The sequence below is a fragment of the Embiotoca jacksoni genome, unplaced genomic scaffold, assembly GCF_022577435.1.
Source record: "Embiotoca jacksoni isolate LCO1_2020_lvr unplaced genomic scaffold, fEmbJac1.0.p SCAF_54, whole genome shotgun sequence".
NCBI classification, from domain to species: Eukaryota; Metazoa; Chordata; class Actinopteri; family Embiotocidae; genus Embiotoca; species Embiotoca jacksoni.
In genome coordinates, this window is record NW_027185408.1 from 1,707,820 (window position 1) to 1,733,813 (window position 25,994).

The 25,994-nt window shown below is 51.8% G+C and overlaps 3 protein-coding genes across 3 annotated transcripts in view; 1 reads left to right on the forward strand and 2 right to left on the reverse strand.

The window, feature by feature from the left end:
• Positions 1-2,740: 2,740 nt before the first annotated feature.
• cdc42bpb (CDC42 binding protein kinase beta (DMPK-like)) lies at positions 2,741-18,272 on the forward strand. The gene is given in 39 exon segments (XM_069172518.1): positions 2,741-3,494; positions 5,551-5,642; positions 6,197-6,280; positions 6,385-6,480; positions 6,661-6,809; positions 7,544-7,637; positions 7,828-8,028; positions 8,334-8,582; positions 8,720-8,975; positions 9,098-9,205; positions 9,438-9,571; positions 9,799-10,041; positions 10,146-10,256; positions 10,395-10,639; positions 10,806-10,911; positions 11,030-11,154; positions 11,272-11,377; positions 12,243-12,391; positions 12,483-12,577; positions 12,678-12,757; positions 13,048-13,122; positions 13,204-13,275; positions 13,400-13,505; positions 13,596-13,732; positions 13,814-13,953; positions 14,081-14,162; positions 14,256-14,472; positions 14,656-14,718; positions 14,819-15,060; positions 15,170-15,527; positions 15,643-15,740; positions 15,823-15,907; positions 16,039-16,156; positions 16,353-16,470; positions 16,668-16,736; positions 16,738-16,902; positions 17,114-17,219; positions 17,323-17,384; positions 17,507-18,272. Coding segments are annotated over 39 exon segments (5,328 nt in total). The 5' UTR covers positions 2,741-3,325; the 3' UTR covers positions 17,630-18,272.
• Positions 18,273-21,257: 2,985 nt separating this feature from the next.
• LOC138212342 (probable G-protein coupled receptor 132) lies at positions 21,258-23,938 on the reverse strand. Its single transcript, XM_069172664.1, has 2 exons — positions 23,042-23,938; positions 21,258-22,856 (listed from the first exon to the last, which is right to left on the reverse strand). Exon 2 carries the CDS (start codon positions 22,854-22,856, stop codon positions 21,777-21,779), a length of 1,080 nt encoding a protein of 359 aa, XP_069028765.1. The 5' UTR covers positions 23,042-23,938; the 3' UTR covers positions 21,258-21,776.
• Positions 23,939-24,017: 79 nt separating this feature from the next.
• vipas39 (VPS33B interacting protein, apical-basolateral polarity regulator, spe-39 homolog) overlaps positions 24,018-25,994 on the reverse strand; it is a 5,197-nt gene continuing 3,220 nt past the window's right edge. The window contains exons 13-19 of the mRNA XM_069172659.1: positions 25,880-25,955; positions 25,556-25,690; positions 25,389-25,430; positions 25,130-25,306; positions 24,848-24,937; positions 24,653-24,757; positions 24,018-24,563 (exon numbers count right to left, since the gene is read on the reverse strand). Of these exons, the coding sequence (XP_069028760.1) occupies positions 24,543-24,563; positions 24,653-24,757; positions 24,848-24,937; positions 25,130-25,306; positions 25,389-25,430; positions 25,556-25,690; positions 25,880-25,955 (646 nt within the window). The 3' untranslated portion in view covers positions 24,018-24,542. The remainder of the gene's footprint in view (positions 24,564-24,652; positions 24,758-24,847; positions 24,938-25,129; positions 25,307-25,388; positions 25,431-25,555; positions 25,691-25,879; positions 25,956-25,994) is intronic.

Below are 25,994 nucleotides of genomic sequence, written 5' to 3' on the forward strand. Positions count from 1 at the left end.
TGCGGACATGACCACGAGCTGCAGGGCCTTCAGGTGCAGTACCGTGTCTGACCACCAGGTGTCAGAAAACGCGTTACAGCTAAAAATAAGAGTTTATTTTCTACATGACGTCTGCTGCAGCTGAGCCGTTTTCCACTCAACCTTTTATCTAAAAGTTATTGGTTCATTATTGACATAAAGTGTGTTTGTTGCAGCTCTGATGTTTGTTCTGCGTGAAACATCGAAGTCCAACAGTCCAGTGTGTAAGGCAGCTCGTCTTCATCGAACATAAATCGTATGAATATTCGACATGTTCCTTGAAATAAATGTCAGCATTAATTTGTAAAGATGAAGGCACTGGGGTCGGGGAGGGTCGGGGAAGGGCGTTTAAAGGTCACCTTCTCGTGCCCAGAGGGGGGTCGTGGTGGTCCGGCATTTGTCTGTTTTCAAGTCAGTTCGAACGTCAGCTGATTGAAATCAGAAATTCGCGTAAACCGTCGGGTGAAAGCATCGTTTCGGCTCACATCGTCCCCCTCGTGGCGCCCCGTCGTCCACGCCGCTCCCAGAGGTCAGAGGTCAGAGGTCAGCGTGGGCCTCTCTCCAGGGGAAGAGGAAGAAAGCCGCAGACCGTCATAAGGAGCTTAACGGGGTATTTCAGGCTCCTCACTGCGGTCCGAGCGACGCGCGAGCTACAGGGGAGGGAAGAAGGTCGACGTTCATCAAACTGTTATCGGGAAAACGTCATCGGAACGCTTCGATTCAATCAGACGCCGTCAGAGCGGGAGGAATCATACACAATCAAGAGGTCACGAATGACGCGTTCACGACCTGTCAGACATGACGTGACACAAAACAAACCTCTCTCTCTCTCTCTCTCTCTCTCTCTCTCTCTCTCTCCGTCACTAAACAGAACCCAACGGAACCTCCGATCCAGTCATCAATCAACCAGAACTCACCTGTCAGACGACGAGCGTCTCGACCTCCGCCTCCAGCCGGCGCTCCGTCCCCCTCCGACCGACCTCCATCCTCCGGCAGGTCCAGTTCCGCCTCCGTCAGACACATGGAGCAAATATTACAGCTGGGAAAAGAGTTTTGAAGCGCCCCGTTAACTCGCCATCCTGCGCCTCTAATCTCCTTACGGCTAATCAGCCTAACAAGCCGTGAAATTTCCAACCCCCACCTCCTCCCCTCAACTCGCTGCACCGCCAGCAGGGAGGCTCACCGGAGACGGCAGCGGCACCATGGACGGAGCAGGTAGAGGTGGAGGTGGGGGGAGCTCCAAAAAAAACAGTCAACTCAGGTTTTTTTGTTTTTTTTTAACATAATAAAGTTCCTTAGAACATCTCAGAGGAACCCAACAGTTCAACACGAACCACAACCAGAGGTGGAGAACATCTGGTAAACAGAACCAGACTCAGAGGTGGACAACATGTGGATTGAGGGGAGAGCAGAGAGAGACAAGAACAGCAGAGAGACACTGAGCTTGTCGGAGGGTCGGAGACCGCAGACCAGAACCGTGCTGCTCCAGAGAACCAGAGAGGAGCAGTGCATCATGGGAGGTGCCCCCAGCAGCAGAAAGTTTTCTTTCTTTGTCAACAAAATGATTTGGTTCGTATTGATCTGCAGTTATCGACAGTCGGACAACTTCCTCTTCACGGTTCGGTGGATAAAATGTCTCTGACAGATTTTAATGTTGTTCAGTTTGCCGTCTGCGTGAACACGGTTCGGCTCTGAAACACTGAATAAATACTGATAAATTAAATACATTTACAAAAAATTAAATGAAGAAATTAACGGAGCGTCAAAACACTATAATAAATCGTATAAGACAAATTTGTAAAAAAAAAATTAAAAAATAAAATCTAAAAATAAATCAAATGTAAAAATAGAAAAAATACATCTAAGTCTCCATCTTATTCATTTCCATTTGTGTACAGTGATGATAATAAAAACACAAAAACAAACAAGTGTCTTTGTTTTCTAATTTATTTTGATGATGTCACTTGATGATGTCAGTGAGGAAGGGGCGGGGAGAGGAAGGGGGGTACCAGTCTCTCCCGGCTCCTGTCAATCACCCCATGACGTCATGTATCCGGAGCGTTTCCGGTGCAGGAAGGCGGGGCCTCCGTGTTCCTCGGGGAGAGACAGACAGGTGAGTCACGTCGGCGTGCAGGAGTAGATACCAACTTCCGGGAGCGGGATATTTCCCCTTCAGAATAAAAGCACGGATTAAAAACTAGGTTTTTAACGTTTGATTCTCAAAATGATTTATTTTGTATTTTCTCGGCGCTGTTTCAGTTATTTTCAGAATTATTGGCGTGTTTTATTTGTTTGTTTGTCTAAACATTTAAAATAGTCAGTGTTTGAGGATGTAAAAAAACTAAAAGCTGCATTTTGTGTTGGAAAAAGCAACTAATAATAGAAACTGATAGAAAACGTGAAGTCTGCTTAAAAGATCACAGCAGCTGTACTTGTTGCTCACAATAGTGATTGATGAATATGCTTTTTATTGATTAAATGTCCATTTATGACCAAAAAAAAAAAAAAAAAAAAAAGAAGTTATTATTTGTATTTATTTATTCTGCTTCAGCGGGCTGTCCTACGCTTTGTTTGTTTGTTTATGTGTTGTTTTCCGCTGATGGTGTATTTGTTGTGAGTCCACCGCCCAGCGGGGACAGACACACTATCGATCCAGACTGATTAATTGATTACAGCTTTCATTGTGAAGCTCCGTGTGACCGGAAGCGGGATGTCGTCTCTTCAGCTTGCTCTGGATGATCCGACCTGGATTCAGCCATATTCCCACTGATCAGCCACACCGGCAGCTGCCTCAAACTGCCCCAAAAAAACCGTCTCTAATCCCGCGGCGCGCTCCCTCCCGGCGCGGACGGACATTTTGAGCCCAGCCCAGCCGGCCCCCGGAGCTCCCGGACCCGTTCACCGGGCTGATACACCGACGGAGCGGCCATGGAGCAGCGGCGGCCAGCCTGAGAGTCGACGGTCTGCCCCGACGTCCTGATTTCTGAGAGGAAAGTCCAGATTTACCGGATTAAAGCCGATGCGGAGGGCGGACCGACGCGGGCCTGCAGGCTGAACGGCTTCACGGAGGCGGACGGAGCGACGGTAACCGGCGGAGAAGCACCGACTCACCGACACCCAGAGGCGGCTCAAAATGTCGGGAATGTTCTCCCGGAGCTAACGAGCTAGCTGCTGCTAGCAGGCTGAGCTCAGGCACGACTCGGCAGGAAGCGCAGCCCCCGGCGGCGGCGGCTTACACTCGGACTGAGCGTCGGGCTTGTGGTCGGTGTTTCCAGCGGGAGGCGGGCGGGTCTTTCCCGGGGTCAGGATGTCGGCGCAGGTCCGCCTGAAGCGGCTGGAGGAGCTGCTGCTGGAGCAGAGGGCGGCGGGCTGCCTGAGCGTCGAGGCGCTGCTCGACCTGCTGCTCTGCTTCTACACGGAGTGCTGCAACTCCCCGCTGAAGAGGGAGAAGCACATCACCGACTTCCTGGAGTGGGGTGAGTGGTCCCGGGTCCACGGACCTCCACCTGCGTCTGGTCCCGGGTACACTCCGGAGACCCGGGCTTCACTTGTCAAACTGAAATGCCCTCAGAGGGGGGTCCTGGGCTCCCCCGGGGCACCGCAGAGGTCTTTGAAGGGTAGCAGGGGAGGGAGGGGGGGGGGGGGGGGGGGTCCTGAAAGGAGGTTCAGGGGGTCCCGGGGTGTGGTTCTCACAAAAAAGAAAAAAAAAAAAAAAGGTTCCGAGCTCATTAAATCAGCTGAAAGTTGTTTTGGATCCAGAAGGTTCTCTCCAGGTCTCATCGGCTCCAGGATGGCTCATTGAGAGAGAGGGAGGTCTCTGTGGGGTTTCGGGGAGGTTTTAGGGGAACGGGGGTCCTGGACCGAGTCTCAGGGGGTCCTTGAGATGCCTCCAGACTCCTGAAGGGAGGTTTTTGGGGACTGGTCCTTAAAAAGAGGATCCATCTGTGGGGTGGAGGTTCCCTGAATGTGGGTTCAGGTCTCTGGGGCCCAAGGGGGGCTCCTTTAGGAAGGACTGGGGGTCCTTGAAGATGGGGCGGGGGGGGGGGACCAACGATCCTGGGAGGTTTCTCTAGAGGTGTGCGGTGTCACCAGGACCCGGTCCCTGCTGCAGGTTTGACCTTTGACCTGAGACCAGGTGCGTCATGAGGACGAGTTGGTTGCCAGTCGACTCGCGGCTGCACGCTGGCCCAGTTTGGCCCAGTTTTGGCCTGGTTCAGCCTGTTCCTGTCCTGGTTTCCCGTGACCTGGTTCCAGCAGCTGCTCGAGTCTCTGATGTTTCCGTTCCTGCGACGGGTTTGATCGCCAGCTGACGCACCCACTGAGGTCCGAGAGTCAGACACGACATCATCGGAGACCAGAACCCAGAACCGAGGTCCAACATGTCCAGGATCTTCTGTCCGTTAATCCGGTTTAACTGAACCTAACGAACAAGATCGCAGGAAGCTGGTTAAGTAGGCGGAGCTTTTATTTGGAGCAGGTTAGGTCTGCAGCATCAGTTACCACGGTGACGTATCCTTGTAAGCAGCGGACCAGGAAAGGGGCGTGTCCAGGAAATCCTGCCATCACAACAATCAACATGAATAACAGTCGACCTCCGCAACATTTACCATTAACAGGAAGTTGTAGTTAAAAAAAATATGTTTGCTGCCAGTTTTTTTCCATATTAAAAGTTTCTCTGCTGAAGGTGAAGTGGCACATAAGCAAGACTTTCAAAATAAAACCTGGCTTTGTCAACAACATCACCGACTGTCAGCAGCTCTTCATCTTCTCCTCATCAGCTAAATGCAAAACAGGAAGTGACGGGGTTTATGGGAAATGTGGTCTCATCCTGAGAAGGATATGATTCACACCATTTAAAGCTCTTATTTTGACAGCCTCCGCGTCACAGTCGCAGACTCTTATTTTGACAGCAGCTGAAAATATCTGTATTGATCAGTTTGATCATCTCTGATGATTAGCTCCGCCCCCTCCTGCTGACTCCAAATCCTGAATCTGAACCTGAACCTCCAGGAAGGTTTCAGGGTCCTGCAGGTGTTTGAAGTCCAGTTCAGTCTCAGGAACCAAAACTCCTCTGGTGTGTGTGTGTGTGTGTGTGTGTGTGTGTGTGTGTGTGTGTGTGTGTGTGTGTCCTAGATAAAACTGATCAGATGAATAAAAGATGAATGAGGAACTGACAGTCTGCAGGGTCCTAGTGCCCCTCACCACGAATATATTCAACAATATACAGTTTGTTGTTGTTTACTTTGCAGTGCCTGATAGTTCTTGGTGACTCTGCGGTGCCTGTTGTTGTTTACTTTGCGGTGACTGTGTGTTGTTGTTTACTCTGCGGTGCCTGGTTGTTGTTGTTGTTTACTTCGCAGTGCCTGGTTGTTGTTGTTATTGTTTACTCTGCAGTGTCTGGTTGTTGTTGTTTACTCTGCGGTGCCTGGTTGTTGTTGTTTACTCTGTGGTGCCTGATTGTTGTTGTTGTTTACTCTGCGGTGCCTGGTTGTTGTTGTTTACTCTGCGGTGTTGTCTCCTGTGTGTCCTCAGTGAAACCGTTCACCACCACGGTGAAGGACATGCGGCTGCACAGAGACGACTTCGAGATGCTGAAGGTGATTGGACGAGGAGCTTTTGGAGAGGTAAGACTTCCTGCCTGTTGACCTCTGACCCCGCCCCCTCATCCTGAGAGAGAAGTGGTAGCAGAGGAAGTAAAAAGAAAAGAAAACAACTTCATTATGTTTCAGACTCGGTGATCAAACGTTCTGATCAGTCGTATCGAAAACACGAAATAATAGAACGAGAGACGAGTGTGTCTCTCTGCTTGTCTCTCTCTCTGCTTGTCTCTCTCTCTCTCTCTCTCTCTGTCTGTGTGCGCTTGTGTACATTGTCTACATACCAGAGGACAGGTGTGTCTCAGCCACACCTGTCCTCTGCCTCGGGATACAAACACACCCTCTGGTTTGCTTTACTGTACTTGTGAGGACGGTCCTCAGAGAACACACAGCGACCTGAGTCCTCTAAAGTCCAGGTGTGGCGCTGTGATCAGACAGGTATGTGGGCGGGGTTTTGTTGGCACACACCTGCCGACGTGTCTGTTCTACCTGGTCACCATGGAGACCAGAGCAGGAACCAGAAACCAGTCCTCCCCATCACACCCCCCCCTCCCCATCCTGATCCGGTCTGTCTCTCTCAGGTTGCCGTGGTGAAGATGAAGCACACAGAGCGAGTTTACGCCATGAAGATCCTGAACAAGTGGGAGATGCTGAAGAGAGCCGAGGTGGGCTTCATCCTCTTCCTCTTTCTTTTCCTCTTCCTCATCATCATCATGCGTGTGACATGTTGCTGTGAGGTTAACGTGTTGTTGACGTGTTCTCTCTGCAGACGGCGTGTTTTCGTGAAGAACGTGACGTCCTGGTGAAAGGAGACAGTCAGTGGATCACTAATCTGCACTACGCCTTCCAGGACGACAACTTCCTGGTGAGTACTGCCAGTACTGCAGTACTCTGACAGTACACTGACAGTACTCTGACAGTCCTCTGACAGTCCTCTGACTCTACTCTGACAGTCCTCTGATTTAGTACTCTGACTGTACTCTGATTTAGTACTCTGACTGTACTCTGACAGTAATGCACGTCCCTGTGTGTACTTGTACTGCAGTACCTGGTGATGGATTACTACGTGGGCGGCGACCTGCTGACTCTGCTCAGTAAGTTCGAGGACCGCCTCCCGGAGGACATGTCCAAGTTCTACGTGGCAGAGATGGTGCTGGCCGTCCACTCCATCCACCAGCAGCACTACATCCACAGGTACTGGGCGGGGCCTGTCCGTGGCCGGTACCCACGGTTACGGCGTTAAAGCACGGCGTGTGTGTGTGTGTGTGTGTGTGTGTGTGTGTGTGTGTGTGTGTGTGTGTGTGTGTGTGTGTGTGTGTGTGTCGCCGTGTTCGGATTGGCCACTCGTCCGCTATGTAGTGGACGAGGAGACAGTTTGAATGCTGTGTGTGTGTGTGTGTGTGTGTGTGTGTGTGTGTGTGTGTGTGAGCGAGCGAGCGAGCGAGAGAGACAGGAAGTGTGTTCTTCCTGGCAGCGGTGTCCTCTGGGACATGTAGTTCCATCCTGCTCCTCCCCCTTCCTTCCTGAAACCAGAGACTGAACCAGACGGTTCAAACGTACTCAACTTTATTTAAGAGTGTTCAGGAGAGGAAATGAGACATGCCCCGTAAATCCTGGATGTTTCACTCAGTGTCCACTTACTGACTTGTTCAGAAAGGTCTACTCATGAAGACCGTGAGCGTCCCTGTGGCCCGTCGGACACGCACAGTCCACGCCAGGCCGAAATACTGGACATAACTCCGATTCTCTGAGTGCTTGTCGTACAGGAAGGCGTTAAGATCTGTCTCGGGGAGTGAAGGCGGAGCCTCGGAGCGGGGATGGACCAATAGCAGTGCCCAATCACATTCATAGAACTGCAGTTACGACCAGTAACAACCGTCGTTTCTTACGGGGTTCTAAATGTTTGGATGTCGTTGGATCTTTTTCAGAGACATTAAACCGGACAACGTCCTGCTGGACGTCAACGGCCACATTCGCCTCGCAGACTTCGGCTCCTGTCTCCGCATGATGGAGGACGGCACGGTAACACACACACACACCACACACACACACACACACACACACACACACACTCTAAACACCGGTCCAGGTTTAACGGGTTCGGCTTTCGAGGTGAACCCGGTTTTGACCGGCAGGCTCGGTTCTCTTCAGACTCACCTGAATGTGGTCTCGGTCGTCAGTTTTCTGGACTCTTCCCGTGGTGTCGGTGCAGGTGCAGTCTTCGGTGGCGGTGGGCACCCCGGACTACATCTCCCCGGAGATCCTGCAGGCCATGGAGGACGGGATGGGCCGCTACGGGCCGGAGTGCGACTGGTGGTCTCTGGGCGTGTGCATGTACGAGATGCTGTACGGAGAAACCCCGTTCTACGCCGAGTCTCTGGTGGAAACCTACGGCAAGATCATGAACCACGAGGTGAGACCGACCCGTTTCCTCCGTGCGATCGAAACGTCTTATTTCCTGGCGGAGAGTAATCAGATTACCGCGGCGGTGTAATCCCGCCGTTCCTAAAGCGACGCTTCGTGCTCCAGCTCGTCCTCCGCTGCCGTTTCCAGGTTACGTGTTTGTCTCCAGACTCTCGTCCTACTTCCTCCTTTCTAAATCTGAACCCTCAGTGGACGGACGCCTCGTCCTGCTCTCCATTTTTAAAATGTCTTATTATCGACCGTCCCCTCCTCTGGTCTGAAAGCGGCGCCGTGTTTGTGTTCCGGTTGTTTCAGGAGCGTTTCCAGTTCCCGTCCCACGTGACCGACGTGTCGGACGACGCCAAGGATCTGATCCAGCGGCTGCTCTGCTCGAGGGAGCGGCGGCTCGGCCTGAACGGGATCTCGGACTTCAAGAACCACCCGTTCTTCAGCGGCATCGACTGGGACAACATCCGGTCGGCGGAGGCGCCGTACATCCCCGACGTGTCGTCGCCCACCGACACCTCCAACTTCGACGTAGACGACGACGTCCTGAAGAACCCGGTGAGAGTCCCGGTCCGGTCTCCTGTCTCTCCCACCTTTCAGACTTTGATGACCCCTCCCGTGACCTTTCAGTGACCTCCCCCCCGGTATGAAGGTGGTTCCTGCCGGTCTCACCGTGTATTTGTTTTCTCCCGCAGGACATCACACCTCCCATGTCTCACACCGGGTTCACCGGTCAGCACCTCCCCTTCGTCGGCTTCACCTACACCACCGAGAGCTGCTTCTCCGACCGCAGCTCCGTCAGCCGGGTGGGGCTGGGGGTCCGGCAGGCGGAGGTGGGGGGAGGAGGAGAAGGAGGAGGAGGAGGGGGTGCAGGGCAGGAGGTGGAGGCATTCGAGAGGAGGATCCGCCGACTGGAGCAGGAGAAGCAAGAGCTGAACCGCAAGCTGCAAGGTAAGAAGGACGAGAGCCTTTAAATACACTACAGTACTCCGGTAGTACTCTGTAGTACAGTACTCCGGTAGTACTCTGTAGTACTTTGTAGTACTCCTTCTGACCTCAGTGTGCTTCTGCAGAGTCGACTCAGGCCCTGCAGGCTCCGGCTCGAGGAGGAACGCTGACTCGAGACAAAGAGATCAAGAAGCTGAACGAGGAGATCGAACGGCTCAAGAAGAAGCTGGCAGGTCGGTGGGGGAGATGGGGGGGATTTAGTATTACCAGATATAGTTGTGACGTGTACTAGTACTAGTAGTTTAGTAGTTTACTTTAGTAGTCGCAGTTTTACAGCGAGGCACTGTGTTCACGCCGTGATGACACCGATGACCTCACAGTGATGTCATCATAATGATGGGATGCCACGGCATGGTTGGCATATTTCTAAATAAATAAATAAACCCCGCCCCTACGATGTCATAGATTCTGACAGGCTGGAGCACCAGCTGGAGGAGGCGGTCACACTCCGACAGGACTACGAGAGCTCCGCCTCCAAACTGAAGACCCTCGAGAAGCAGGTGAAGACGCTGAGACAGGAGAAGGACGACGTCCACAAGGTACATCATATTATCCTGGACTGCACATTAGTACACTGTAGTACACAGTACTATACAGCACTACACAGTAGTACTAGAGTACTTCACAATACTTTCGGTCTCTGACTGACGAAAATTTAAGCTGCTGCCAATCAACCTGTTTTTCTAAATAAAAGAATAAAATGTATGTGCTGAGAAATCTGTGTGTGTGTGTGTGTGTGTGTGTGTGTGTGTGTGTGTCCGAGCAGCAGTTGGCCGACTCTCTGGAGCGTCTGAGGAGTCAGACGAAGGAGCTGAAGGAGGCGCACTCTCAGAGGAAGCTGGCCCTGCAGGAGTTCTCGGAGCTGTCAGAGAGGATGGCCGAGCTGCGCTCCTCCAAACAGAAACTGTCCCGTCAGCTCCGAGACAAAGAGGAGGAGATGGACGCCCTCCTGCAGAAGATGGACACCATGAGACAGGAGATCCGCAAGACCGAGAAGAACCGCAAGGAGGTGAGGAGGAGGAGGAAGGCTGGCTCCATTCTTGTTCAATAGGCACGGGACAGGAAAGAGGTGAGCCCTTCAGAATAAAAGCTGTATGTGTGTGTGTTTGTCAGCTGGAGGCTCAGCTGGATGAGGCAAAGGCGGAGGCGTCCAAGGAGAGGAAGCTGAGAGAGCACAGCGAGGTTTACTCCAAACAGCTGGAGGCGGAGCTTCAGAGCCTGAAGGTCAGAGGTCACACCGTCGCATGTTAAAGAACTAAAAAATAATTAATAATTAGACTGAACCAAAACTCAACCAACTAAAACTAAAGCTAAAGCAAACATGTCCTCAGCATCACATGGTTGTTCTGGTTCCGGTACCAGTCTCAGCAGGGTCGGGGAGCAGCGGCAGGCGGGGCCGAGTCCCAGCAGGAGATGTCCCGCGTGAAGGCTGAGCTGGATAAGAAGGTCCTGTTCTACGAGGAGGAGCTGCTGAGGAGGGACTCGGCCCACTCCTCCGAGATCAAAAACCTCCGCAAAGACCTGCAGGAGTCCGAAGGGGCGCAGCTCGCCGCCAACAAGGAGCTGCTGCAGCTCCGAGACAAGCTGGACAAGGCCAAGAGGGACAGGTGAGTCCTGAACCAGGTGTTAGAGACGGACAAGCGAGTCCTGAACGTTAGAGACGGACAAGCGAGTCCTGAACCGGGTGTTAGAGACAGACAAGCGAGTCCTGAACCGGGTGTCAGAGACAGACAAGCGAGTCCTGAACCAGGTGTCTGTGCGCCCCCCCTGCAGGCAGACCGAGATGGACGAAGCTGTTGCTGCTCTGAAGGAGAAACACGACCGAGAGAAAAACCTGCTGACAGAAGACAACCGCAAACTGACGGTGGAGTCAGACAAGGTGACCAAATACTGCAGTACTACAATGCAATCCTGCGATACTACTGTCGTGGCACTGTCACTGTGCACCCGTCGCGGTGCCGCTGTGTAATACCGTTTCGTCCCCTCGCCGTCTCCAGCTGTGCTCGTTCGTGGACAACCTGACAGCTCAGAACCGGCAGCTGGAGGACGACCTCCAGGACCTGTCGTCGAAGAAGGAGAGCGTGGCCCACTGGGAGGCTCAGATCGCAGAGATCATCCAGTGGTGAGTGCGCACCCTCCCCCCAATCCCCTCTCTCCCCCAATCCCCCTCATCCCCTCCCTCCCCCCCCATCCCTGGGAGGCGCCGCGTGTTTAACTTCGCTGTGTCCGCTGTGTTCAGGGTCAGCGACGAGAAGGACGCTCGAGGCTACCTGCAGGCTCTGGCCACCAAGATGACCGAGGAGCTGGAGACCCTGCGCAGCTCCAGCCTGGGAACCAGACCTCTGGTACCACACACACACACACACACACACACACACACACAGATAGGTGCTGTCGTAGTGGGTGCAGGTGAGGTGGCTGCTCAGGTGGTGGTCTGGTCCAGATGTGCAGCAGGTGCTGGCGCCAGAGGTTCAACAATGTAACAGCAAATACACAGAAGCAGTAAAGTCACCAGTTCAGTGGCCATCAACTGTCTCACCTGTACGACTTAAAACACAGCAGCTTTAAACTGTACTTCAGTCAGTACTACTTGTCAGTACTTCGGTCACCAGTTCTTGTGTTGATTGTTCTTTTAACTGTCTCAGCTTGAGTCAGGAGTGGCCACGCCTCCTAAGAAGCCCTGGCCTCCTATTGGTGGAGACAGGAGGGTGAGTGTGGCGTTTAACCCTTCCAGCCAATCAGGACTCGCTCTACCTCATCCTGGATGGGGTTTTAAAAGCTTGCATGGCTATTGGCTTGCATGTCCACCATTCATAGTGAGGGTCAGTTGACCGGGTTCTCGCGGTCCTTTGATAGGTTCCAGGGTTTCGGTAATTGTGGGGTGTGAAATGAGGATTTGGGGGTCTGTCATGTGGTCCGGTAGTCCAAGGGAGTGTTTGAGGGAGTTGAAGGGGTCCTTCAGAGCGCCACAGGGTTCCTCATTGGTCTGGGCTCTGAGACCGGGTCGGCGTCACGACGACGCGTGATGATGTCACCCAGCAGCATCATCAGTGACATCATCCCTCCGGTCACCACATCGTTTGACTCTATGCGCATGAGCTGCTCTGATCGGCTGACTGCTCCATCTATCACAGTCTATAAAAGAGGGACACAAACGGCAGTGCTTGTTGCCACGGTAACCTTGACCGCCTCTATGTCCGCCCCCCGCAGGACCCGCTGTGGAAGGTGCGTCGCAGTCAGAAGCTGGACATGTCGGCTCGTCTGGAGCTCCAGTCGGCTCTGGACGCCGAGATCAGAGCCAAACAGCTGGTTCAGGAGGAGCTGCGCAAAGTCAAGGCTGCCAACATCAACCTGGAGAGGTCAGAGGTCAAAAAAAAAAAAGGCAGGCCGTCCCCTCGTCTCTTTCTGTCTGTTCCCTTCGTCTTACCCGTCTTCGTCGTCTGTCCGCAGCAAGCTGAAGGACACGGAGGAGAGGAGCAGGGACATGGGGGAACAGGTGGAGAATCTGAAGAAGGAGATGGAGGAGAGGTCGCGCTCCGACAAAGGTGAGGCTACATGCTAACTCCCTCTCGTCTTTTAGAGGAGTTTCACCAAAAAAACACGAAAAAAAGTAGTGTGTATTTAACCTGTCGTGTGTCTCTGCAGGTATGAAGCTCCCGGACTTCCAGGACTCCATCTTCGAGTACTTCAACACGTCTCCTTTGGCCCCGGACCTCACTTTCAGAGTGAGTCGCCTCGTTTCCTCCTCCTCCCCTTTTGTAACGTTGAGCCGTCAGTTGGCTCCGCCTCCTCCAACCGTTTTTAAAACTCTGAAAAAGTTCCTGCGCTTTCGGACCTGCGGAGCTATTTCACCGTTCTGAGGACGGTGGGAGGAGTTTCCCTACTTTTTTGTTTGTTTGTTTTTTAAGCTGCGTTCAGGTCACCTCCGTGTGAGCTTCCTGCTTGTTGGTCTGTCAAGTCGATGTCAGAGCTGTTCGAGACCTCGCATGATGGTTTTTTTTCCTTCTACCTGCAGACCACAGACTTAGACTCCACCCCTCTGAAACCAGAATCGATGACCGCCTCGCCCTCGCCCGTCTCCGAACACGAGGTCGGTCGCACATCACTTGTTCGTGTATCGTATGCAACGGTTCGTGCGCCCCTACTGAACCCTTCCTGTTTCTGTCCACAGGAATTTAAAGCGGCGTCGGTCCCGGCCAGCCCCTCCCCCACCTACCAGAGCTCCTCGCTGACCACACCAAAGGTACGCTGCCGTCATTGTTCCTTCGATCGGGTCGCCCGTGTAATTTTGGTAAACGCCGACGAGGTACTCCACCCGTCTGCCGCGAGCACGTAACGCTTCATCGCGAACCTCCTTGTGTTCTCAGCCCAAAGCTCACCAGCTGAGTATCAAGTCGTTCTCCAGTCCGACTCAGTGCACGCACTGCACCTCCCTGATGGTGGGACTCATCCGGCAGGGGTACGCCTGCGAAGGTACGCGGCGCTAAACGCACGTTCACACCGGTTGCCGGCCCGGTCGGGCGTAACGAGCTTCTGAATCGAACTCTCTCGGTCTGTCCGCAGTGTGCTCCTTCATCTGCCACGTTTCCTGTAAAGACCACGCCCCCCTGGTCTGCCCGATCCCGGCAGAGCAGGCCAAGAGGCCACAGGGCATCGATGTCCAGCGGGGTATCGGCACCGCTTACAAGGGCTACGTCAGGGTAAGACCGCCGGTGCAGTTCTGACGCCGTCGCTGTCCAGCAGTTCCACGGACTCATGGCGTTTTGTTTTTTCCCTCTCAGATCCCAAAGCCCAGCGGGGTGAAGAAGGGTTGGCAGCGAGCGTTCGCCGTGGTCTCCGACTGCAAACTGTTTCTCTACGACTTGCCAGAGGGAAAGTCCACCCAGCCAGGGGTGGTGGCCAGTCTGGTCCTTGACCTCAGGTAACCTGCATGTCAGCTCGCCTGCTGTAAGAGAGTCAGAGGACTTTTTAGGAAATTCAGGTAGTTCTGATGAAGCTTCGGGAGAGACGGTTTGGGGGAGATATTCTCATCTCTCTTTCTTTTTCAGGGATGAGGATTTCTCTGTCAGCTCAGTCTTGGCGTCAGATGTGATCCACGCCACCAGGAAGGACATTCCCTGCATCTTCAGGGTAGGAGACCCCATCCCATCGGAACCCTTACTATCTGACTTCTGACCTGTGGTCCGTCCTGACTGTTGTTGTTGTTGTTGTTGTTGTGATTAGGTGACGTCGTCACAGCTGACCTCTCAGCTCTCCTCTGTATCTCTGCTGGTCCTGGCGGAGAGTGAGGTGGAGAAGAGGAAGTGGGTTCGGATCCTGGAGGGTCTGCAGAGCATCCTGGCCAAGAACCTGTTGAAGAGCCAGCAGGTCCACGTTCTGCAAGAGGCCTACGACGCCTCGCTGCCCATCATCAAGACCATCCTGTCCGCTGCAGTGCTCGGTCAGTAACTCTGAGGAGGTCTGAGTTTGGTTTTTGTTTGGTTTTAAACCTGTGAAGGCAGGTTTTGGTGAGAGTTACGGGCTCTGGGGAGGCTGACGATGTTTCAGGGAGTTTTGAGAATGTTTTGAGCTCATCTCGATGAGGCCCGAAAGCCCCGATCACAAACGTGTTCTCTCTCTGCAGATCGGGAGAGGATCGCCCTGGGAACAGAGGACGGACTGTTTGTGGTCGAGGTCACCAGAGACGGTGAGACGGACGGACGGACAGAAAGACGGACGGAGAGACGCTGCGACAGCACTCACCCTTCCTCCTCTCTCTCTCTCTCTCTCTCTCTCTCTCCCTGCAGTGATTGTACGAGCCACCGACAGTAAGAAGGTTTATCAAATCGATTTGATACCGAAGGAGAAGATGTTCGCTCTTCTCTGCGGTCGGAACCGTCACGTTCACCTTCACTCCTGGGGGGTGCTGGAGGGAGCCGAGTCTGCCTTCGACAGCAAGCTGACGGAGACCAAAGGCTGCCAGGCTCTGACCTCGGGGGTGCTACGACCCGGAGGACCCGCCTGCCTGCTGGCTGCCGTCAAACGTCAGGTCAGAGAACACCACGGCTCACCCGGAGCAGAGCGGCGGTTCTGGTCCCGTTCCCTGTCCTGCTGACGCCTTGGTTCTGTCTGACCCCTCCCCCCCATCCGCCCTCCAGGTTCTGTGTTATGAGATCACTCGAATGAAGCCGCACCATAAGAAGCTGTGGGACGTGCAGGCTCCCGGCACGGTGCAGTGGTTGGGGATGGTCAGGGAGCGGCTGTGCGTCGGCTACCCGTCCGGCTTCGCTCTGCTGGCCCTGCAGGGGGAGTCGTCCCCCATCAGCCTGGTGAGTCCGGGCGACCCGTCGTTGGCCTTCCTGGCCCAGCAGCCGCCGCTCGACGCCCTGCACGCCCTGGAGGTCGGATCCAGCGAGCTGCTGCTCTGCTTCAGCCAACTCGGCATCTACGTGGACGGACAGGGCCGCCGCTCCCGGACCCAGGAGCTGATGTGGCCCGCCACGCCGCTCGCGTGCAGTACGTTACCTGCTCGACACGCACGTTCGCTTCCGCAGCAACTAAGCCGAGTTCAGACAGGTGAGTCTGAGACGGACGCGCCCGGCCGGTCTCTCACCTGTCCTTCTCTCCTCAGGCTCCAACTCGTCTCACCTGACGGTCTACAGTGAATACGGGGTTGATGTTTTTGATATTCACACCACAGAGTGGGTCCAGACCATCTCCCTCCGCAAGGTAACCAATCACAGCTGAGCCCAGAAACCAGCCAATCACAGCTTAGGATCAGCTGAAAACCTGTGTGTGTACCTGTCCTCAGATCAGACCTTTGAATGTTGAAGGGACCTTAAACCTACTGAGTTCAGAACCTCCTCGTCTGATTTACTTCAGCAACACCTCATCAGGTAAAAACGCACCCGCGACCGCCGGGGACACTGACCGGGGACACTAACCAGGGACACTGACCGGGGACACTAACCGGGGACACTGACCTTCTACAGCCGAAGCTAATGTCTCTCCACCTTTGTGTCGTCAGAGGGCGACCTCACCATCCCAGAGACGTCGGACCACAGCAGGAAGTTGATGGTTCGAACTCGCAGCAAGCGGAAGTTTCTCTTCAAGGTTCCCGAGGAGGAGCGACTCCAACAAAGGAGGTGACCCGACAAATTAAAACAGTGATTTAGCAAAACGAAGCGCGGTGACTCGGCAAAATACAAAAGTGTGTTCAATTCAACGCCTCTCGAACGGCGGTTATGTCACGGCAGGATGTTTACGGTGTGTTATTCTGCCGATAGATTAGCTCCCGTCACTTTGTTTATCCGTGTTGTTTGTTTGTTTGTTTGTTGCCAGGGAGATGCTGAGGGATCCGGAGCTCAGGTCCAAGATGATCTCCAATCCTACGAACTTCAACCACGTGGCTCACATGGGACCAGGAGACGGCATGCAGGTCCTGATGGACCTCCCTCTGGTAACTCCTCTTCCTCACTACTGCACCTCCTCCTCCTCCTCCCGCCGGCATGTTCTCCTCCCTCACCTCCTCTCCTTCCTCCCCTCGGACTGCTCTGTTCATCACACTGACTCCTCCTCTCTTCTCTCCTCCTCCCCCCCCCCCTTTCTCACCTTCCTCACCCTCTCCTCCTCCTCCTCCTCTTCCCTGGTGTTCAGGTTGGTGATGTCATCTCCCTTTCCCCCTCCCCGTCTCCCTCCCCCTCCTCCTCCTCCTCCCGTCACACCCCTCATCTCCCCCCCTTCCAACTTTGAGCACGTCTATCACATGACGTCGGTGTCGGCCGGCGCCTTCTTGCAGAAAGACGCCGCCTCTTCCTCCTCCTCCTCCCAGCAGAGCCTCCTGCAGCCTTCCTCCTCCTCCTCCTCTCCCTCCACCTCCTCTTTGGGAAGGGTAGGCCAGCCTCTCTCTCTCTCTCGCTCTCTCTCCTACCCCTACCGCTCCCCCCTCCTCCCTCACACTGGTCAGCCTGTTTGGTCACATGATGTTTCAGAGGTCAAGGGTCATCATAATTTCTGTCCAGCACAAACTTCACTCACACACACTTTACTGATGTGTGTGTGTGTGTGTGTGTGTGTGTGTGTGTGTGTGTGTGTGTGTGTAGAGTGTGCTGCCCTCTCAGGATGACTCGGTCAAAGATAAGCCCCGCCCACTGTCCAGTATCTCTCGACAACAGAGGAGCAAGACACACATCACCCGCACAGCTTCAGGTAAACGGGAGCAGTGATGTCAGCGTGTCACCTGTCCAGCTGCTGTCTCACGAAGACTGACTCACAATGATGTCCTCTGTCTTCTTTGTTTTCATTGGTTCAGATTTTGGGGGAGGAGCTTCATCCCGCAACATCTGTGAACCGGACCCTGACCTGGACCGTGAGGTAACACACACACACACACACACGCGCGCGCACACAAACAAATATACAACAAGTATTGATGATCTGTGTGTGTGTGTGTGTGTGTGTGTGTGTGTGTGTGTGTTGTGGACGTCTCTCACCAGCCGGACTCGGACTCCACCAAACATTCGACCCCCTCCAACAGCTCCAACCCCAGCAGCCCCCCCAGCCCCAACTCCCCCCACCGCAGCCAGCTCACTCTGGACGGACTGGACTCTGAGCCCTGAGGCCCCGCCCCCGCACACCAGAGGGGGCTGAATGAACCAATCAGGCTGTAGACCTGAGCTTTTACTTTGAGGATTTTATTGTGGTGGGGAGAGTGTAGGCTTCCTGCTGCTTTTATTTTGTTGGATTTTACCTGCTGGGAAGCCCCGCCCCTTGGTTTTAACCCCACCCCCTGCTGACGGCTGCTGTTTTTGACCTTTGACCTTATTTCTGATAGGCTCTGGGGGACCAGTCCTTTCTTGCTCTTTTTCTGTATTAAATAACTTCCTGTTGAGCTTTAGCGGGCTGCTAGCCACAGTTAGCTCAGCAGCTAACTCAGATGGGAGGTCTCACTGATGAAAAAACACTGTATGAATTAATTTTAAAGTTTTGTTAAAGTTGCACATCATCATCATCGTTGTAGGAGAAAAAAATAATCTTTGATTTTGTGTCAGTGGTATTTCCTTATTTACTGTTAACCCCGCCCCCCTCCACCTGACCCCGCCCCTTGTTCTGGTGGTTGCAGGTGAGTGAGGGAGATGGAGGGGGAGGGGGGGCGGTCACACCTGAACACTACTGCTTTGTTTCTTCCAGAATCACCAGTTAAAGAATCTTTGTAACGATAAACTGTTAGCAGCAAAAAAAAACCACAATAAACGAACCTGAAGAGAATCAGTGTCTGTGTCACAGCAGGAACACCTGCACACCACCTGCACAGGTAAACACCACCTGCACACCACCTGCACGGGTAAACAACACCTGCACACCACCTGCACGGGTAAACAACACCTGCACACCACCTGCACGGGTAAACAACACCTACACAGGTAAACAACACCTGCACGGGTAAACAACACCTGCACACCACCTGCACGGATAAACAACACCTGCACGCGTAAACACCACCTGCACGGGTAAACAACACCTGCACGCGTAAACACCACCTGCACACCACCTGCACGGGTAAACAACACCTGCACGGGTAAACAACACCTGCACACCACCTGCACGGATAAACAACACCTGCACGCGTAAACACCACCTGCACGGGTAAACAACACCTGCACGCGTAAACACCACCTGCACACCACCTGCACGGGTAAACAACACCTGCACGGGTAAACAACACCTGCACACCACCTGTACGGGTAAACAACACCTGCACGCGTAAACACCACCTGCACACCACCTGCACGGGTAAACAACACCTGCTTGGGTAAACAACACCTGCTCTGGTAAACAACACCTGTACGGGTAAACAACACCTGCACAGGTAAACACCTAAATGGTTAAACACCTGCATGGGCAAACAACACCTAAATGGATAAACACCACCTGCTCAGGTAAACAACACCTACACGGGTAAACACCACCTGCACGGGTGAACCAACACCTAAATGGATAAACAACACCTGCACGGGTAAACACCTAAATGGTTAAATACCTGCACGGGTAAACAACACCTAAATGGATAAACACCACCTGCTCAGGTAAACAACACCTACTCGGGTAAACAACACCTAAATGGATAAACACCACCTGCTCAGGTAAACAACACCTACACGGGTAAACACCACCTGCACGGGTGAACAACACCTAAATGGATAAACAACACCTGCACGGGTAAACAACATCTAAACAGGTAAACACCACCTGCACAGGTAAACAACACCTAAATGGGTAAACAACACCTAAATGGGTAAACACCACCTGCACGGGTAAACAACACCTAAATGGGTAAACAACACCTAAATGGGTAAACACCACCTGCACGGGTGAACAACACCTAAATGGATAAACACTACCTGCACGGGTAAACAACACCTTCACGGGTAAACAACACCGGTTCAGGTAAACAACTCAGGTAAAGGTTGATATTAGATCTTTAATTTACGCCGTTTCAGTTTGTTGACTTGAAGAAATGTTTTTCCCTGTTTGGCCTTTATGACAATAAGATGAATTCTTTAACGGGAGCATTTTTCTGTCAGACCAAACGGTGAATCCTTTCAAAATAAGGGCGGTCTCTCATTATGTTCAATAACAAAGGTGCATACACGCTCTGTCAGAATAAAAGCTCCAACTTTGAATCAACGTCTGCTGGGTAAACTTCAAGGATGAGTTTAAAATATATTGACCTTCATTAGTGACCTGTGACCTTTACACCATTTTCATGATTTAATTTTCAGAAATCCATTCCTGTTTACCTGTGGCACTTCCTGTCGGCCATCTTACCCGAGTGTCTTCTCACAGTTTATTGTTTACCAAAAATGACAAAAGTGTCTCATGTCATTCCCACCATGCACTGCTCCACCCCTTGATGCTGAGTCAGCAGAGTGTGCAGCTTCATTGATGGTGATCAGAGTAAACATCTGTCTACACAAACAAAGACCAGACGTAAATTGAAGGAGGCTGTGATGTCACTACGTGTCGGAGGGCTGTCCACCAGACTCCATTCTGTTTTTGTCATATTTAATTGGGCTGATTTTAGGTCAGTTATCAATGATTAATTTCACCCTCAGTGGTGTCTGACAGGTTCATTAATGATTAATTAAGCTCTGCTTGTTTATCCTCCAGACTTCAGCCAATCAGAGCGTCCGGATGAGCGCAGAGCGACAGCAGAGCCAATCAGAGCAGAGCAGGAATCAGGTCAGAGTTCCTGCTGCTCCGCTTCAGACGACACAAACTAAATGAATCAAGCTGCACCGGTTCCTGGCTTTCGGCCGCTCATCCTGACCTTCATCAGCAGGTGTGTGAGAGGAAGTTGTTGTAATGTAAAGCTGAAGCCTGCCGCCCTCCACGAACTCATCCGATCGATCACAAGAATTCATCATAAACATTCACGTTCTTTGATTTGTGTTTTAAATATTCAACAAAAACGCGATGGAGGGAAAAATTCCTGTTCATTTTTTTTTTTTTTTTTTTTTTTTCAAAACAGCTGATTTAAATAAAAATCGTATATAAGACACAGAGGAGACATACTGACCATACCTGCAGGCGGAGATCAGGGCAGCAGCAGCACGTAAAACTGTATTTTTTGTTGTTATTATTGGGTTTATTTTTAATTTTACAACCCTGTTTCCAAAAAAATATTGGCACGAAGGTGGTCCCTCTCCTTTTTGCCCCGGAACATGATTTCCAAAAAGAATCTAAAATTTTGATTCGTCAGACCACAGGACAGTTTTCCACTTTTCTTTGGAGTTTTAACCTGCATTTGTGGATGCAGCGATGAACCGTGTTCACAGACGATGGTTTTCAAAAGTGTTCCTGAGCCCATGCAGTGATTTCCACCGCAGAATTGTGTTTGTTTTAAATGCAGTGCTGCCTGACGGCCCGAAGATCACCACCATCCAATATTGGTTTTTAGTCTTGTCCAGATTTCTCCAGATTCTCTGAATCTTTTAATGATATTGTGCCTCTGACTCTGCCTCTCTGGGATGCTTTTTTTTGTTTTGTATACCCAATAATATTACTGATCTGTTGCCGGTTAATTAAGAACAAAGCGAAGAACACGTTCCTGTATCTGAACGTCACATGAAAGTTTCTCGTGACGTCGCTCTTCAGTAACGACCGCACTGATTCCATTATTTATTCAAACGTTCATATTCTGACAAAACAAATTTCAGTAGAACAGACGAAACCTTAAAATAAACATCAGCTGTTCTCTTTTTTTTATTATTTTAATGAGCAGTGGAATTAAATTATCATGAGCACAGATCTGCAACAAACAACAAACAAACAACAAACAACGATGACAAACATCTCAGTGACTCGAGGTGAAAACAAGAACAAGCTTCAAAAACATTTCAGGTTCTTCAAATTCTTTCAGACTCCTTTGTTTATCTGTTTGTGTAGTTGTCTGTTTTTTTCATGTGTTTTTTTGTTTATCTGTTTGTCTGTTTTGTTCTGTTCCAGGATGGGTTCATACATTCGTCCATCACTTTGGTCCACAAACGGATGTCTCACCGGCTCCTGGTCCTGATGTCTCAGTCCTGCTCCTCAGAGGACGAACCCTTCACACCATGTGTCCTGACCGGGAGACTCCAGGACAGACCAGTAGAGTCCAGGACAGTCCACCAGTATCTGGCGGATGACCCTGCAGTCTCATTGGGGCACCGTATACCGGTCTCTGGGCTCATCGGTGTCCAGTTGGTCCCGGTCGGGTACCGTCTGTCAGGACCCCGGTGGTTTTCCGGCCGGCTGTCCCTCAGTCTCGCTGGCGGGGTTCAGCTGTAAGGACTTGTTGGACGGCTGGATCTGGTTCTGGCTGCTGCTGGATCGCGGCCTGAGCAGCGCTCGGCCGCAGACCTTCTCCAGCCCTCGGCCCAGCTCCTTGCGGATGTTGTCGCTGGACAGCACGTAGAGGATAGGGTTGACGGCGCTGTTGACGGTGGACAGGCCGAGGGAGATGGTGTAGGGCGTGTACATGGTCCTCTCGAACAGACAGGTGCCGTCCTCCAGGTGGGGGAAGTGGTAGAGGACGGCTCGGATGAGCAGGATGGCGTGGTACGGGGCGAAGCAGACCAGGAACAGCAGCACCACCGCCACCGCCAGCCGCCGGACGCGCTGCTTCTGCTCCCACCGCAGCCCGGTGCTGCGCTGCACGTTGGCCAGGATGCCGCGGTTGGTCGCCACCAGCACCAGCAGCGGCACCAGGAAGCCGACCACGAAGCGGGCGTAGTTGAAGCCCGTCACCGTGGCGCTGCGCTGACTCGGCTCGAAGCAGCGCCGCGAACCCTCCGCGGCGGCGCCCTCCCTCATGGTGAACACGGGCACGTGGCCGACGGCCACCAGCAGGACGATGGTGAGCGTGATGAGGGCGGCGTGGCGCTGGCGCCGCAGGCCGCGCGCCTCCACGCTGTAGACCACGGCCACGTAGCGGTCGCAGGAGACGCAGCAGAGCAGGAAGATGCTGATATACATGTTGTTGAAGAAGATGTAGCCCGTCAGCTTGCAGGCGGCCGACGTCCACGGCCAGCTGTGACCCCTGCTGACGTAGTCCGCCCACAGCGGCAGCGTGCCCAGGTAGGTGAGGTCACACAGCGACAGGCCCCACAGGTAGACTCCCAGCACGTTCTTCCTGCGCACCTGCAGCCAGGTGAGGAAGACCGTCAGCAGGTTGGCGGGCAGACCGACGACCAGCACGGCGCTGTAGAGCAGCACCAGCGGCAGGCGGTCCTCGTCGTACGGCGGCTCGCACGCCACCGAGCTCTGGTTGTTTCTCAGGGACAGCGTCTCGGTCGCCGGCAGCATCTGCGGGGGAGAGACGGCCAATCAGATTCAAGGTCATCATCTCAATATCGTCGTCTCTCTTATTACGCTTTTTTTTCCTTCATGATTAACTTTGTGTCGTCTCTTCGTTCTCGATGTTTGTCTCAAATTTTTTGTCTCTGAAAATCAAAAGATCAATTTTTGATGAAGATCACGGTATATTTTACCTTTATTTATACTCTCTTCCTCCTCCCTCCTCTTCTCTTTCTTCACCAACTCTTTCTCCTCCTCCTTCTTCTTCAGCTAGAAGTATGACAGGTTGTGGCACTCAGGTACTCTAAGATACTGGGCAGTTCTGCATATTACTGTGGATAAAAATACAGTATTATTACTGTATATTTAAGTATATTATAATATATTACAGTAATACACGGTATACTACAGCATATTAGAATATATTACAGCATATTGCATTATATTAGAATATATTACAGTATATTGAAGTATATTAGAATATATTACCGTATATTTGAGTTTATTAAAGTACATCACTAGAACTAAACTACAACTAAATTCAGAGTAAAGTACTTCCCGTGTTCAGTTTGAGTCTGAATCCGTTCCAGTTTATATTCTGAACAGTGATTTATTTGATATTTGAATACTGCAGTACAACAGAGTATTTGTTCTGGAGTGTAGTAATATGACACAAACAATATCTGATACTCTGACTTCTGCAGTAAATATTCAGTGTTTAAATATTTAATGAGTTTTCACTGTTGTTCTTCCCTTTGTCTTCCTCCGCTTCCTCCTCTCTGATTTAATGATATTAAAAACTGTTATTGATCATTTTTTTTCAGCTTTGTGGACTATAAAGATATAAAAATACAAAATAGATATTTAAAAACAATGCCGTTGACCTTATTGATCCTTTTACAAAGATTTATGGTGTGACAACCGAGGGGGTCCCGATCCACGGCTTTCATCACACGGTCCGAGCAGCAGGATAACGACTCGGTGACGTGATCAATGAGGTTATAATCAATAACAATTGCGGTCGTGATGCAAAAGCCAGCTGGAAGTCACGGTGACAGTTACACGCGCGAAACAGGACACTTTTCCTGCGGTCATTACTCACCGCGGTCTCGCGCATCGTCCGTCTCCGTCCTCGCGCTGATCCTTGAATGAAGCGAACGCCACATGAAGTCTCGGGGAGCAGCGCTGGCGTCACGTGACGTCAGCATCATTTATTTATTCAGTTTCATATTTAATTCATTGTTTTCATCTCATTCATTCATCCGGAAGAAGGAATAACAAGTCAGAGAAAAACCAACTGGCAGAACCGATCAATAACTCGAGAGTGTAATCAATAGAATTATTCAATCAGTGACGTCAATTAGATTCTGTTCCAACAGAAAGAAGTCGGCCATCTTGTGTTACCAACCGGTACTGCTTCACGACCTCCTTCCTTCCTTTAACCACATCACTTAAGTCCGTTCATATTTTCATGTTTCTATTTTTCATATTTACAAAAGTTTCTTTCAGGAATGTTTAAGCGATGACGTGGCGGCGATGACTCTGCAGAAAAGAAGCTCCGCCCACCCTGCGGTTTGTGGGAGGAGTCATACAAAGTGGACTTGCTAGGTCCCGTTCCCGTGGTGATGGACGATCTTCATCTCGCGCAGGTAGTTAAGTTTCAAAATAAAAAGTCTCTGCTGCTGGGAGCCGTCGTCAGTTTTTCCAGCGGATTTGCTGGAAAAGAAGAAAAAAACACGGTTCAGTCGGGTCACATGATGCCGGCGATGAAGATGCCTCCTCAACCTCCTCCTCCTCCTCCTCACCGAGTTGCTGATCAGCTCGTCGATCTTCCTCTCCTCCGCAGAGCCTCTCTCCACCTTCCCCCGGTATCCTCGCAACAGCTGTCGGTCCTTCATGTCCCGGTACGTCTGATTGGCCCAGAGATCGTGACATCACATCATGAACTTAAACCCACCCTGCTCGCTTCTGATTGGTTTAAAGAATTTTACGAGACTCACGTTGATGACGATGTCGTGACATTTATGTTTCTGAGCCAAACTGATCCTCGTGTCTGCGTCATCGATGAGCCCGACATACTCCTGCAGCACCTGGCAACAGGTAAACAACAACAACGCTCATCATCAATAACAACGTGGGTAACCAATAACGCAGTAAACATTAACACACCTGTCGTTATCAATACTCAGTAACACCGTCGGTAAGGGATTCATTAATAAATAACACCTGATTAACTCCGCCTCCTGTGTAATAATACTGCTGCTTGACCCCGCCCCCCTCACCTGTGTGGGGGCGGAGTTTTTATGCAGGATGTCGACGACTCGTTGGAAGCTCAGCGGTGATTTCTTCCTGGTGAAGCCGAGCCAGTTCCTGCTGGTGAACAGAGCGTCTACGTCGAACCACGCCTTCAGCTTCGCCCTCGCCCCCAACGCCGTCACGAAGTACTGCCTCTCCGAGATCTGAGGTAAGAGGTCAGAGGTCAGCAACTGATGGTGACCCCGAGGCCGAGAGGTCAACAGAGTCGAATGAAACATCTCTCACCTTAAAGGTCTGACGGACGTTCAACGGACTGCTGTAGGTTCCCTGAAACCCAAAACCCAGGGTTAACTAATCCGGTTCAACTAATCAGTTTCATCTAATCCGGTTTATCTAATCCGGTTCAACTAATCAGTTTCATCTAATCCAGTTCAACTAATCCGGTCACTGACCTCCGACTCGGGGTAGTGGTAGAAGCAGCAGTAGTAGAGCGTCGTGATCAGCGGCATGTTGAGGATTGAAGCTTTTCTGGGAAACTTCTGGAAAATTTCCATCTTCCCGCCGCGCTCCGCCTGCCGGTCGGTTGCCTAGCAACAACGCATACGGAACAGTGGGATTAAAATATATTTAATCCGAAACGTTCACTGGCAGGATTCAGGCATTAGACTGGGACCAGTCGGGGCATTAACACGACGTTAGTACTGGGAATAAAGTGGATTGAACTGGATTAAAGTGGAATAAACTGGATTAAAAGTGTCATCAAAGGGGTTTCTTACCTCGATGATGATCTGCCTCTCCAGCAGAGTGTAGTGGTCCTGAACATGAGCCGCATCCTCCGCAGAGAAGGGAAGGCTGAAAACAAACAAATACACAAACCTCAGCAAACTGTAA